General features: G+C 40.6%; 1 protein-coding gene across 1 annotated transcript; it reads left to right on the top strand.

Annotated features, from left to right (window-relative positions):
• Positions 1-14,223: 14,223 nt before the first annotated feature.
• Positions 14,224-15,618, top strand: LOC140999371 (amphoterin-induced protein 3). Its single transcript, XM_073469727.1, has one exon. It carries the CDS (start codon positions 14,224-14,226, stop codon positions 15,616-15,618), a length of 1,395 nt encoding a protein of 464 aa, XP_073325828.1.
• Positions 15,619-15,665: the final 47 nt, after the last annotated feature.

Below are 15,665 nucleotides of genomic sequence, written 5' to 3'. Positions count from 1 at the left end.
ATTACTACTTTTTTAACACATGCAGTGGTGCTCCCCAAGACCTGTAAACACACTTACTGTGTAAAATTGGTGGAGCTTACCTTTGAGATAGTGAACATCCCTCTCATGGCTGCATGTTAGCTACATGTTCAACACGTAAGTTTGTTTTATCAAGATATCTTTATTGGTACGTCATTGTTTAGCTGCTTTGTGGGATTTTAAACCTCAGAAAAAATACACTGACATTAGGAATGGATTGCAATGTCGAAGTCAGATCAGGAAATATGGTCTAGGAAGCAATCCAGCAGGTCACGGTTACTCACAGCCAGCCAGTAAGAGAGAGATAAGGAAATAATCAAAACAGAGAGGCAAGGGCCAACTTCAGCCAGACTGCACTGACAGATGGGCTCCCACTTTTATTCTTTAGTGCCCCTCTTCTCTTATTTTATCCAAACCAACCAACGCTCTTTCTGTTGATATGCCCTGGCTTATGGAGGCTATTTAGTCTTTTATAACCTTTCAGCTATTTTAGCACTTAGCATACAAAAAGCAAAAGAGCACCCTGCAAGGCCAAATTCCCTTATCTCTAGTTTCTTTATCTCTCATTAGCTTTGGCCTGTGATAAGTGTTGGTGCTTTGTGCGGGGGCTGGGGGGTGATAATCTATTGAAATATGGTTTCATTTCGGATAGACTTTATCAGCAAAGCAATTTAAATTTTGATAATGAAGAACACTGTAAATCCCCCGAGTGCCCTTGTACCGCAGCGTTCACATAGCACAACAGCGCACAGCGGGTGGTAATCATTGTGTAATCACTCAAACAACAATGCACATCCAAGCCCCGAGCCCACAGCCACTCCCAAGGCAGACCAGCCCCTGATATTTGCCGGGCTTATGATTTGTTCTGGGATCAAACAATAAGTAAAGCCTCCTCTTGGCCTTGTAGCCAGATTGAATTGCAAAAACATGTTGCACCTGATGCAGCTAGAGCCGGTAAGAGAGCAGCAACGCTGTCTGCATTCACTATCTGATGGTTGCAACCTTATTGAAAATCTGATAATGATATTTGGTGAGCTTAATGGTTGCCCTCTGCAGGCTACAATCAGTCTCACTCAATCCTGTTTTCTTACCCCCCCTCCACCCCCCTTCTCTTTTTCATCTTCTGCTTCACTTTCACAGCATGCGGCTGATAGACAGAGGCATGATATACGGCCGCCTCGCTCCGTTTTAGAACCGGCGGCACCACATCATTTTTCCTTTGCATTTTGTTTTCAAGTAGAATTAGTGTCTGCATTAGTGAATAATCAATGAGAAGCACTGCAGGTGCCTGTCCGCTTGTTGTGTTTATTCAATGGCTCCATTATCTGCAGCACAACAGCAAGTCTGGCACGGGTAGGGAGTCAGTGTCCCACTCAAGGACACGCTCAGAAAATGTTACACAAGCTCCAACCTGGACTTCATTATTAAAGGAAAGTCTTCTTCTCTCATTATACCCCCTGCTCATTTATAGGAAACGTAGGATGCCAATACATGCTATATGTTCAAAGCTCCCCTCTAACATGAAGGTGTAATGACCCAATTTGCCCACAGGGAACATTAAAGTTTCATCTAATGTGTTCTAATGGAGTCATGCAGACTTTACTAAAGGACAGAGTGCTACATCTAAAGCCATATCTGCTATCTGCTGTTGTGGCCTGACTTTAACGGGAGACATTTTATTAGGTGTTCTTCCAGGAGCGCGAACGATACATCACTTCCGCTGAAATAGCTGCAGGCTTTCGAGCCACATTGGCATTTTCATTGTAACACATTTGCAATAATTAACAGAGCTAACTTTTTCATTGTGATTAATAATGGAGTTGAAGATAGCATTATTGAGCCACACATTAGATTGCACTCATTAAACTGACTTTCCCGAACGCACCAACTCAGACTACTAAGCAGGACGGTGGAAGGTCAGTGTGATCGTTATATAATTTAGCTCGAGAACAATTATGAAATAGCCTTATAAGGGTGGTTTCTAATGAGCGGTGTTAGAGTGACACCTCCTTCTCTGGGGAGTTAATCTATCTAATTGTCATAATGTGAAGATCCATTTCACTGCTTTAATTGAATCCAAACATGTAACTTAACCTGTTTTCATATTCATAATTCAATCCTGCTGAGGGTACAATTTTGTAATGATTATTTAGATTTTTATTGTATTTTATACTTCTAGTCTGCTACAATTCAGAGGGATATATTGTACTTTTTACTCCACTGCAGCTGTCAGCTGTAGTTAAAGGAATAGTTCACTCAAAAAATAGAAAATTCAGTCATTATCTACTCACCCCGATGCAGATGGAAAATAAGATAAAAGGTCATAGTCCACAAGTCTCCAGAAGCCCTGAGATCCCACATTTATTTGAAAAGATTTCATTAACACCCTTTGTAAAGCCAAAATCTTCACTGTAGCCGCTAAGCTAAAAGTGTTAGCGTGAACCCTGTCTAAAGTGGATGCACAAACTCTACCATGCGTCGTGGGTGTAAATAATGTCTTTTCAAATCAGTTTGGGATCTCTGGGCTTCTGGAGATTTGGATTATGCTGGATAAGCTGTATGGAGCCATTTAATGCTTTTGGGAAACTTTAATAGTTTCTTTCCAAAGTGTGTGTGAGATACGACACACTGCTAAAGAATACACCAGTGGCAGGGTATAGTTGGGAAAGTTTCTAGCCCTGTCTCCTGGAAATACATCTGAAGGAAACTTAATGCCAACCGAATTACGTTTTCTATTGATATAATGAGGAAATGTTGTTAAATAACAAACGTGTCGAGTATCTATACTGTTGATACTGAACAAGTCAGTAAAATGTTCATCTACAATGTATTTTATTTTGTACCACGTAAAAATAGGCAATCTTGCAATAAGGTGTCCACTTGCAGGGATGACAGCATTATTCAGGTTTTTTTAACAGTTACGTTAATTCCTTCATTAAGGTTATCAAAAGATAATGGTCTGTTTTAATACAGAAAAAAACTCAACTGTGACTTTAGATGGAAGATTTTTTATCAACATTTACCCACAATCACAACCTTAACTCTAAGTGCTTTTGCTGGCCTTGACGCAAACCCTTGGATTCTGATGTGACAGTCCTGCACTTTGTATGCCTGCCATCCACTCTGAGTCATTGAGACTTCAGCCCAGTACATTTAGAGTGTTTCATTCACTCAAAGAAACATCTCTGAACATAATTAAGGCAGATGTCGTCACCGCAACGTTATTATGAAAACAATTTAGTAATATACAAACATACAAATGTAATTTCCAGGGGAGGGGGGTCACACTTTTTAGAGCTCTACATATCAGCTGTTCCACCAAAGAGAGATTTTCTCTTGAATCTTCTCAGATGTTTTGATTTAAATATATTTATCAAATATCTAAAAAAAAATAAAATGGAAATAAACGTGTATTAAATAAAATATAATATGACATAAAAAAGAAAAAAAATCAAAACAATAAAATGTGTATAGTAGGACTTGTTTTTCTCCTCTCTCTCCACTAATCATCTCGTGCCCCTCTTGTTTTTCTGACCGGGCCCTGACTCCAAGGTTGGAAACCACTGGATCAAACTGTATATTAAATATTAAAAATGTTTTTAAATATTAAAATGCTACTTGTATAAACCAGGGAGTTTCAAACAGACTGTTTGCCTCCCCTCAATCAAAGCTTGAATAAAGGCATGCCGCCACCCCCCCCCCGGGTTTACTTACCTAGTTTCAGTCAAATCCTGGAATGCTTCATTCATGATCATTATTATGTTAGTTGATCCCACAGATACTCAACAACTGAGTCAAGAAGGCTTATATTGCGGTTTGACGTAATGTAAAACCACAACAAATACATTGAAAAAGGTCTGACCAGGGGCATTATTAGTTTATAATTTCTGACTATGTCTGAACTATCTCGTCAACCAAATCATACGAATTTAGGCCTTTCTGAGTGATTTCCTTTTGCCAACTAATATAATAACTAATGTAATATTTTTTCACTTCCATTCACTGAACCTTCACTGAAACTGCTTGGAGTCCCCCCTGGGGAGGCCCACCTCCCACTGTGAAAACCTCTGGTATAACCAATCTAATAATTTGATATATAATTCAATATCAGCTAGAGAGCGCATTTTATGCATAATGAGTACATTTACTTTTACCTAAGTATTTTATGCTGATAATACTTTTACTTACAGTTGAAGCAGACAACTTCCATGCCCTTAGTGTTTCAAAGTGGTATTATTGTTGGTGATGCTGTTGCAAAGACAACTGGATAGTTTCCTTTTTCCTCAGAGCAACAATTACCAACAACACAGGACAAAACACAAGTTTATTCATTCTTTTAGTCTCTAATGGAGACATGATTTTGTGCCTGGTGGCAGACAAAATTGCATAGTGAAAACAAGGTTTATAGAGAACCAATCTAAATGCCAATGGTGTGACTATTCATGATACATTAAAGCACTTGTCTATTTTCAGGTTAGGTAGGATTTTGAATGCATTGCCTGTAGTCGTACTGGAGTATTTTTATATTGCTATATTGCCACTTTGTCTTCTAAAGGATATGAGTGTCCCTTCCATCCCTGGGGCTAAAAACTGACAGATTTACATAAGGTGCTCCTTTCTAGACATCCTTTTAGAAAAGAAGCTGCTTATTTCCATGCGTGGAGCTCAAAATGGAATTGAAAAATATATTTTGAAGGCTTGGCTACAAATTTAGCCCAAATACAGTATTTCCTCTTCTGTGCAGGCAAATGCCTTTGAAGCTGGGGGCAAAGTTGGGAATGGTTCCAGAAGACCAACTCTCCATTTTGCTAGCTTCAGCACTCAATAGCTCCATGATTAAAGCCAGTCTATTTTATTGATTGAAAAGGAAGGAGAGAAAACCCAGAACCTTTCTACTCTTCAGCCTTCGCTTCACCATCTGTAAAAGTGGTGGAAAAGCCTCCCTTGACCATGTCCAGGCAATTAGGGTGGAGCGGGCCTCTCCTGTTGCACTCAGTGAGTCTGGCCATGCTCTGTTACTTCATCTCATCAGCTGGGAAAGTATTTGTGCTTGTAGCTCCAGAGAAGGCGGCCACGAGTTAAATTGAGTTACCTGTTCAGAGATGGTTTCATTTTCCACGGATGGCCCCGGAGATCCTTGATGGAACTGCTAACTGCTCATCACCCTTCATGTCCCCGAGTGTCTGTCTGAGCGGAGAGAAGCGACACGCCAGCGTCAGCGTCGTGGCTCAGGTGGCGAAGACAGCTGGCTGCAGGATCCATCACACTATCTCAACTGCGGAGTGCAACGAGATAAACCTGCGCCTCAGAAGACATTGCTGTTTTCATTTCACACCTTTGGGAGAAGATGTTCTGTTTTTCTGCTTTCATTTATTTTTATATACACGCATAAATCATAAAAACAATGGCTACCTTGTCTTGTATTTGCTGAATCTCAACTTCACTCATTCTTTACCTAGGAGCACAGCAGAGCGACTGTCTGCATTCAATGCCATGCATGAGCACACGCGCACATGCAATCATGCATTTCAGATGATATATGGGCGATTGATTCCCAGAGTAATAAGATAATGATTAATTTTAGGGCTGTGATTTATATGAAATCCCTATATTATGTGCATTAATCCTTATTGATTAGGACATAATGGATTTCCACAGATATGTCAATCTACCATAAGTGATCTAAAGGGAGAAGAGGCTAGAGGATTGGCTGATGTCCTGTCTGTCTCTGTTGATAACCACAGGGCAGGAGATGAAAGGCGCAGAGGAGAGGTGTAAAAAAGTGATGTGGGAAGATAAGAATTGAGAGGATAAACCAGAGGAGAGGAGTAGAGGATGAGAGGAGAGTGAATAAAAAGCAAAGGAAGGGAGCAAGAGGAAGGTTTTTAGTGGGTGAGCAAATGGGAGAGAGAGGAGATATGAGAGCAGATGAGAGAAACAAGAGATGACAAAAAAAGGGGAAAAGAAGGAGATGAGAGAACAACAGATAAAAGACCAGACAGCCTGCCACCCCACAGTCACGTCACACAATTTACTATGTTCTGGCCCATAATGTTTTATAGCACAATCACTGATAGCACAGTAGTCAGTAGTGATCTCATTTCACAACCCATATCCTTCAGTAATGTGAACACAAAGGGAGAAGCAGAGCCATTAGCTGCGTCCAGTACTCATCCACTGCTACTCATGCATAATTGGCTTCCATGGAAGGAAGCAAGAAAGGGTAAACAGCAAGCAATCATATTAACTCCTGTGAGTCCTAATTGAAATCCGTTAACAATCAGCACAGATGATAGAGGTTGAGGAGACGTGGGGATGTTCATACCCCGAGCCCTCTTTCCTGCACGCTGCTCGCTATTGACACACGTTAAGGCGTGGGTTCGCATTATAATCAAGAGTTATGCTTGATTCCTGTGCTCATGGGTAGCGGAAGCACAGCTGCTAAACGCGTGCACGTGTCAGGCTGAGATTTTTAACTCTGTCGGAGATTTAGTTCAAATTAAAATCAGTTCTGGTGTCTGCCCGACGTAAGCAGTGTGAATAAGGGCTGCACAAAATTAGAAAAAACAGACACTGTGATATTTTGTTTTCTGTGATATATAATGCAATATAAAAAAAACTACCACTAGATAACTCAAATAGCTCTATTTGGAAGGAATTAATCATTGTAGAATGGCTGTGTGTGAATTTGTAGGTGAGTGCATTTTATCAAACAACCAACGCAGGCCCTGTATCAACTGTGGTTTGCTTTTGTATCAAACAGCGAAAAAAATTGTAGTATAATATGTATGAGTTAATTTGCCTTTCTTGAACATTGCACGTCCTGCGATGCAACTATCGCGCATGTGCACGTTGCGATGTCAGATCAGATCAAAATGGAAAATATCCAGGATTATCAATGTTATTATGAATGCAATCAATGAAAAAGAAATCAAGGAATTAATCTGAAAGGAATAGTCCGATATTTCGGGGACTACTTTCATTCACCTTCTTGCGAATAGTTAGATGAGAAGGTCGATAACAGCCTCATATCTTTCTGTTATATACGAAGCCACAATTAAATTTACTATCCATGGCTCAACTGAAGCATTTTATAAACATTGGCAGCCTCTCATCTCGCACATCAAGCAAAGCAATCTATCCCACTGGATTAGAGTGAAGTAAAACTGAATGTAGATGATTGTGGGCTTCTTCGCAAGCATGTGCATAAAGATTGGTTGTGGGTATGTAGGTATAATAAGCGTATGTAAGAGTGGACAAATGTGTGCAGATGTTAAAATGTGCATGAAAACGTGAATATGTAACAATGTATTGTTGTTTGTACATTTTGTTGAATAAAATTTGGCTATAAAAAAATAAATATAAGGCTGTACAGCCAGCAGCTGGTTAGCTTAGCTTAGCATAAAGACGGGAATTAGGGGTAAACAGCTAGCCTGACTCTGTGTAAAGGTAAAGAAATGTACCTACTAACACCCATATAGCTCACTAATTAATGTTTTGTATTATGGCTGCACAATGAATCTCATCTGTGCAATAGCCGAATCGTTAGAAGCTGCAATTATTTGATAAAGGTGAAATGGTTGACACAACAGCATTATAATTAAGTACTGTAGTGCTGATGTCCCGTGCCAACAAATGTTGTTTGTATATTTCAAAGATGTATGTGTGTATTATACTGTATATGTATATACATTGCAGTACAAAAATGTAGGATTGAGGTGATTTACATAGGTTGTCCAGCAGAGAGCACTGACATGTACATTTAAGTTTTTTAGTCGCAATAAAAGTAAAGATACTTTGATAATGTTATGTGTTGATGTTTAAAAACCCCTTCAGTCAGAAATATGTTTTTCCTACAGTTCCTACAGTTGAATGTTGGTGCTGCACTGTGTAGAAGGATGCATGTGTGCAGAGCTGGACACTAGAAGGCTGTTTTCACATTCATTGCGGATACATTTTTTTTTGTGTTCACTGAAAATCTGATTTTAGGAGGCGGCCCAAAAAGCATATATTGTGACATCACAAATAGTTTAGAGCCTAATCCTGGCCCAATATTCAGCAATCACAAGTGTGATGTGGAAACTTGAAGCCTCCAGTGCACATATGCTGAGAATGTACTTCACAGTTTTTAATGAGGGTGAAGGAATAGCTGCTATTATAAAGGATTGTAGTGTGGTAATTATCCTTTTTTCTTTTTTTTCTTTTTTTTTTTAAACTATGCCAGACACACATTAGAGAATTTTAATGTATGCCTTAATTTATGTGTGGAAAGGATCTTTTAAAAACACAGATTTTATTTTCAGGTATATGTCCAAGAATGCTGAACTACTCCTTAACGATTGTTTAGTGAGAAAATCCTTCAGTTCTGACTATGCAATTATTATTATTTGTCTGGTATGTTTAATGTTTGCTTTTTCTCCATTATCATTAATTCATTTTATCTGCATGACATTATTTTTTTTAATTGTATTTTTCATTAATTTATGCAACACTAGTAATAGTGAGGAAAAGCGAGAGTGCATTGGATGCTTCACTATTCCAGTTGAGTCTTAAACCACTAGATGGTGTTCTTGTCTCTTCACACAGTACACAACATCCACCAGATGGATTGAGTGTAGAAACCCTGGAGAAAATAGACCCATATTTTCTACATGTCAACATATAACGCTGCTATCACACCAGGTTTGTCGGGATTTTGCATAAGACATTCTTAAATAATGCACCGCAATCGCTATGACTACAGAGCATATGGAGCAGCTGAGCAGCTCCTCGTGACAAGCAAACAGTCTTGCACTGTCTGAAGCTCCTTTTCAACAGGGAGCTCATCTAGACTGCAAATGCACCCAGGGAGAGAAAGGAAATAAAACTCAATCCTCCGAATCTTTATCCAGGCACTGACTCATTCATATTTGGGAGTCTGGCTGTCAGCCAGGCTAACAAAACGCTGTTGAAAGGCAGAATAAATACTGAACAAGGGTGTGTATGTTCAGGTTCAAGGGTTCATAATTGGCAGGAAACCCTTCAGCTACACAGTTTACAGAGTTGCTTTTGGATATTTCAGTCCATTAATGTGGCACTCAGCCTTGTTCTTGTGTCTCCTTCTGCCCTGCCACTTTGTCAAGTATTCATTCAGTTATTAACATTAGAGCCCAACCGAGACAGGATACTTTACAGTTTGACAATTAACTTTATTGTCTAAAATTATATCAGCGCACTGAAACTATAAATTTCACCTGGAATTTAATAATCATAGAGTTAATTACAAAGAAAGGTTTTCATATCGGAAAACATATATGTCCAATATGTGCCGATATATCGCTCGGGCGCTAATTAACAGTTTTTGACATTGTTTATTTATCCATCTTCAGTTTTAATTTATCATTCAAATTACATTAAAGCATGTTTTTAAATTCCTGGTGAAGTTTATTGTTTCAGTGTACTGATGTCCTTTCAGGCAATATTGTTAAACTGCAAAAATATCCTATCTTGTGTTTGATAATCCCATTTAAGGGATCATTGACAAAAATGTGTGCATATCGGCAAATATATTGATATCTAAAATTTTTACTCCCTCATATCAGTATCGACATCAGCCCCCAGTATTGGTCGGGGTCTAATGCAGATACCAATATATCTGTGATAGGCCAATATAGGCCAATAACATCAGCCAACCGATTTCTTGGTCCAGTGCTAATTGACATAGAGTTTGACATTGTTTGTTTACCCATTTTTAGTTTCAAATTATCTTTCAAATCACATTAAAGTGTGTTATTAGAAGAATATATAAAGCAGCTAGTTGGTATTTACAGTAGAAGGGCCTGACTGATATCAGTTGGCCGTTATTGTCAACTGATGTTGGCCTGTTACAGATATATCAGTATCGCTGTATTTGCTGCCCGATGTGTGGCGATATGAAAAGCTTATTTTCAGAGATTATAATGCAGAAAAATATGCTTGGGAATGATTTATAATCATTAGACTATAGTTTATAGTCTTAGTTTACTGTTTCAGTGCACTGATGTAATTTTATACAATAAAATATATTGTTGAACTGTAAAATATCCCGCCCTTTGTTAAATATCTTTGTCGTAAGTGTTTGATAGCCACAACTGAGACCATCGCCAATAATGTGTGTATACAGGTCGATATATCAATACCTAAATCTTTTACTTCCAAATATTGGTATTGGCCCCAAAAATCGGTCAGGCCCTTTTTTTTAGTTATTTTGTTCTTCATGAGCCACAAATTATTTTTACTGTCAGTATAGAGGAAAAATAATAATAGAAGCCTTAAAAGCATGCCTGCATTTTTAAATTCCAAGGCTTTAATGTTCAACAAAAATATTCCTCTTGCATCTAAGACTGTAAAGCTTTATATTATTGACTCTTAGAGAGCTGCACTGCTTCTCAAGGGCAAGATAAGAGCAGACATTTCCCTGTGCTGTTGTGTCTTTCCTTTTTTTCCCCTTCTCTTCTGCAGCAGATGGTAGAGAGAAAATCACTTTCTGCTGGGGGCAGGATGCAGCAGGGTCAGGGTTTAAGCTGCGAGGTCCATTCTGAACCTGGCTGATTTGACAGGACTACTTTGCATACACTGAGTCTAATCAAATATATGCAGAAGAAGAAGGCGGGATTTGCAAAGCAGCTTGATACAAAGATGCTGATTAGATTAGGGATTTTACAGAACAGCCAGCCCGAGCCACACAGTCCAGCCTGAAAACAGACACATGGACGGAAAAAAAGAGATTCACAGAATGTTTTCAGTGGAAAAAAGGAGAAAGAGACGAGGAAGGTGTTAATATTGACATTCCCAAGGACCTCATTCTGTTGAAACTACACAGATTATTACTGGACGATGAGAGGCAATCAGCAGGAAAGGCAAAAATAATTGTCTTTTTTGTCTTGTCTGGCAATTTAAGCACAAAAACTCAACTCTTGTTTACCTGTTCACGCTTTGATTGAATTGATCTCCGAGGACAATGACAAATGATTGCACTCGAAAATGACAGATCCTTTACAGGAGGAAAGTCAATACTTAAAATAATGAGGCAGTGAAATGTTCAAGTTGTGTCAACAGCAGCAAAATAAGTGCTGCCTGAGAAGAAGAACATGTCCGCCGCACGATTATACTGTAGCTAAAAACGTGCAGCCACTGACATCATGCTGGCACAATGATGCACCTTATTTAAATGCCTCATATGCTCATATTCTTCTGAGAGCACCAAACCATGAATCATTATCAGCTTATGCAGATGAACACTCTGCTTTATAAGTCTTATGTGATCCAATTACAATTGGGTACATACATGATCGGTGAACGAGCGGAGTGTTACATAATATCTTCAATCAATGAAACATGAATATTTAAAAAGCTAGCCGGATTAAGGTTTCCTTTACAGTAGGACAAAGTTCAATTTGCAGGAAAACAGACAAATTAGTTGGAGGCCATTTGAGCCATGATATAAACCACCTACACCTACAAGGAAGGCCTGTTTAGAATCCCTTTCTAACATATCTCAGATGCACATGTGTGGGCGTATATATTTCTTACATGTTCCAGCCAAGCTGATGACTAGCCTTGGGACAAGATTGTGTGTAATGCCACAATGCCAAAGACGGTGAAAGCGTGTTCATTTCAACACAAATACACCAAAATGTGTTTTCGTAGCCTTAATCCTACTTTTAAGCACTGAATATCATAAAGTGAAGCCTTACATTGCCCCCTCAGTTTCCTGCATCCATCTTCCCGTGGACATCTGCTCTCATCAGGGCACCTTTTGAGAAGTGGACCCCATCGAGAGAGCCTGAATCCACGGGGAATCGGCTATGTGCCTCTGCAGAGTGAGTGAGTGAGTGAGTGGGAGTCAGTCAAAGCCCCGAGCACTTACAGGGAGAGGGGGTGGAGGGTTGGGGCAAGCAGTGAGGAGGTGGCTGCTGGGAGGTAAAGCTAATTCACTGTGACAGAAATCAGAGCTGTCAGGACCACCATGACCAAGCAGCATGGACAGCATATATCCAGTCAAACCTCACAGCCAAGGGGAAGGAGGGATGTTGGGGGGGCTCAGAAAGAAAGGAGGGGATGTACTGATTAAGGCACTTAGAGATAGAGAGTGTGTGTCGATGCGTGTGTGTGTGTGTGTGTGTGTGTGTGTGTGTGTGTGTGTGTGTGTGTGTGTGTGTGTGTGTGTGTGTGTGTGTGTGTGTGTGTGTGTGCGGGGAAGGCAACGTCTATCCAGTGAAAACCACTGAAATAGAAACGACAAGGTAAGGAGGCTGCACAGGTAAGAAGAGAGCTTCACAGTCAGAAAGTCTGACAAAATACAGCAAGAGACGAAGAGGGATGGACGGGATTTGGGAAATTCAAGAGCCCACAAAAACAGGTGTATTTTTAGCGATAAGTAAAGCCACATTACAACAGATTTACACACAAACACACACAAAAAAGAAAAAATTACAGTAGCTAAATTTCAGTCTTCTAGGATTATTGGTGGAAGGTTACCGGATAACACATGTAATTTTCATGAGGAATGCTCCTAGGGTCTGCTAATCTGTTACTAAGCAAAACACAAAAAATTTAATGGAGCATAATAAGAACAGAATATTGCGAGAAAACTGATATCATTGAGAGTGGGAGAAAGGAAGAGAGAGCGGGAAGGGCAGCCACCGGCATCATTACTTAATGATGAGAGAGGGAGACACAAGGCTGGTCTCTAAATGACACAGAGTAGGAGGAGGGGATTGTGGGAGATTAAGTGAGCTCTGTGCTGTTTGCTATGCACTGCAAAGCACTGCAGGATGTTTGTTGAGCGGCACTCTCATTTGGGACCAGGAGAAAGACAGTAGGGGGACCTTAAACTTGGCTGAGAGGAAGGCAAAAAGCCATTGTTCCTCGAGAGCCTCGGGGATGAGGATCTGAGGAGAAGATAAGGATTAGACAGCGATGTTGGGTTTCATTGATGGGATACAACTTCGAAGAGGAAAAAAGCTCGTGAAAGTTGGAGACTCATGTTGTCGCTAAGCAGTTTACTTTGGATTTATGGTTCGAAAGTGTAGGTTTTTTTTAGGGGGGGATTTTTCAGGGAAGAATGGGATTAAATAAGTGAGCAAAATTGCTCACTTGTCTGGCAGTGGGATGAACTCTTCCCCCTTTTTACCCTCGAAATCATCCAGACTTTCAAGTCAGCAGCAGGAAATCAGTTTGAACTGATCCCTGACAATGTTCATCTGATTCTAACTGCGAAGAAACATCTTTTCAAGGTGAAGTATTTCCCTTCGTGTGTACGACTTTTAAACACTTAGCTCTCGTGATGTGTTTAAAAGTTTCCAATTTAGTGGACAATAGTTTAGTTTATTTAGTTTTACTTAGTCGATTAATTAATTAGACAACTATTTTCGTAATCAAATGAATAATTTTGCAGAAATTCCCATGTTCCAGCCGCTCACATGTGAATATTGTCTATTTTTAGTCCTCTTCTATAATAGTGAATTGAATACTAAAGCTGCAACTAACGCTTATTTTCATTATTGATTAATCTGACCATTATTTTTACATTGATTAATTGTTGAATTTAAAAAATGTCAAAAAATTGAAAAATGACATCTTCAAATTGCTTTTTTTGCCCAACCAACAGTCCAAAACCCAAAGACTCTTACTGTCATATAAGACAATGAAAAGCAGCAAATCCAGCAAATGGTTGACATTTTTTTCCTGAAAACGACTGAAACGATTCATTGATTATCAAAACAGTTTGCAGATAATAGGCTAATCAATGCAGCTTTACTGAATATCTTGTGGCTTGAAACAAAACATTTCAAGACGCCACCTTAGGCTTTGAGAAAATCATTAAAAATTTAAACATAATTTAAAATCATCATTAGTCAAAAAAAGAAATAGTGCCTGTATTATTTCTTTGTACACAGGAACATCTCTAAGTAGTCTGACTCGAGATTGTGAGAGTTCTCCGGGGCTAAAGGGATTTGTGGCCACTATATTTGAACCATTTTTCATCTTCTGCCATGGATACTGAGAGTTCGTGTATGGAATTAACCTTGTCGTCATAATATGCGTCTGTTGAAAGGCTCAAGGCAGCAGGTGGGTCGAAAAAGAATTGCTGTTTAATATATCATGCTGTTTCTCATTTGATTTTTATCTGACCAGGGGCAGCCAGAGGGATTAGAAACCTCGAAGAATCCGACTTCCAGAAACATGACCTGTGCACTGTATCAAGGCCCTCTCCTGCTGCTGTTGCTGTTTTCACTCCTCCACAGCTCTCAGGAGACCTGTCCATCCATGTGCCTCTGTGTATCTGACACAGTGAGCTGTAGCTCCAGCGGTCTGGCCAAGCTACCTAAATCCCTGCCTTCCTCCTCCGTTACCCTCGATGTCAGCCACAACCACATTACCTGGCTGGGTCCGGGCAGCTTCAAAAATATGCCGAGACTGGAAAACCTCCGATTGGCCCACAACCAGCTCACCTCACTGGGCCATGGGGTGTTTCGCAATGCCTCCGGCCTCAGGCTCCTCGATTTGTCCTCCAACAAGCTGCAGGTGGTCGAGCAACACTACTTCCAGGGGTTGTGGAGATTGGAGGAGCTCCTTCTCTACAATAACAAGATCACACAGGTGGAGGCTGGCACTCTGACCGGTCTGAGCAGCTTAAAAAAGGCCTACTTCAGCCTCAACCAGATCACACACTTCCCATTCTTCTCTATCCAAGACCATAGTCATCCTTTCCTGACCATGCTGGACCTCTCATCCAACCGAATGAGTCATCTTAAATGGGAGGACGTGAAAGCTTTGCCTGGATTGGTACAGCGGGGGCTCTACCTACACAACAACTCTCTAATCTGTGACTGCGACATGTACAGTGTGTTCTGGCACTGGGATCTGAGAGGTTATGACCCGCTGAAGGACTTCACCGATGAGCACACTTGCAGCATCCACGGGGACCCACGATCATCCATCCGGTTCCTGCGACAGAACCGCTATTTCCACAACTGCACCGTGGAAAAGGCCGTCTCGCAGCCGGTGACCGTGCTCCTCTCCAACGTGTTGGTTTCAGAGGGAGAGAGGGTGCGTCTGGACTGCCAAACGTCCCTGACGAGTACAGACCTCTCATTTACGTGGCTCTCCCCCAGCAAGGGGTACATCACCCAGACCAGCATAAATGACACGCTAATTAGCCTGTTTGCTAATGGTACCTTGGAGATCCAAGCAGTCAAGGTCAACGACTCAGGTCTGTACGTGTGCACAGCTCTGGATATTAAAAAGGGACTAAATGCAACTCGTGAGGTGAATGTGACGGTGCTGCCGCCTGCAGGAGAGTCGTTCAACACCGGCTACACAACGTTGCTGGGCTGCGCAGTGACTTTGGTCTGCATCCTCATTTACCTCTACATGACTCCATGTCGCTGCAGCTGCTGCAAACAGCCCAAACCTCCACTTATCCCCATTGCGACCTACGACCCCAGCACCCTAACTTCCGCTTTCTCCTCTTCCGTGAGAGACGAGTCCAAAATCCAAACTGACAAGCACGTAGCATTCCTGGAGCCAATGATTAGTGAAGATGAAGCAAAATGGACACCTGAACGTTTATCCTGAACATGTTTTTTCTCTATGAGGCAGAAACAATAGAACCTCTGGACAAA

Source organism: Pagrus major, chromosome 7 (genome assembly GCF_040436345.1).
Source record: "Pagrus major chromosome 7, Pma_NU_1.0".
In the NCBI taxonomy this organism is placed as follows: Eukaryota; Metazoa; Chordata; class Actinopteri; order Spariformes; family Sparidae; genus Pagrus; species Pagrus major.
Note: the sequence above shows the minus strand (reverse complement) of the source record. Positions and strands in the feature narration are given on the sequence as shown.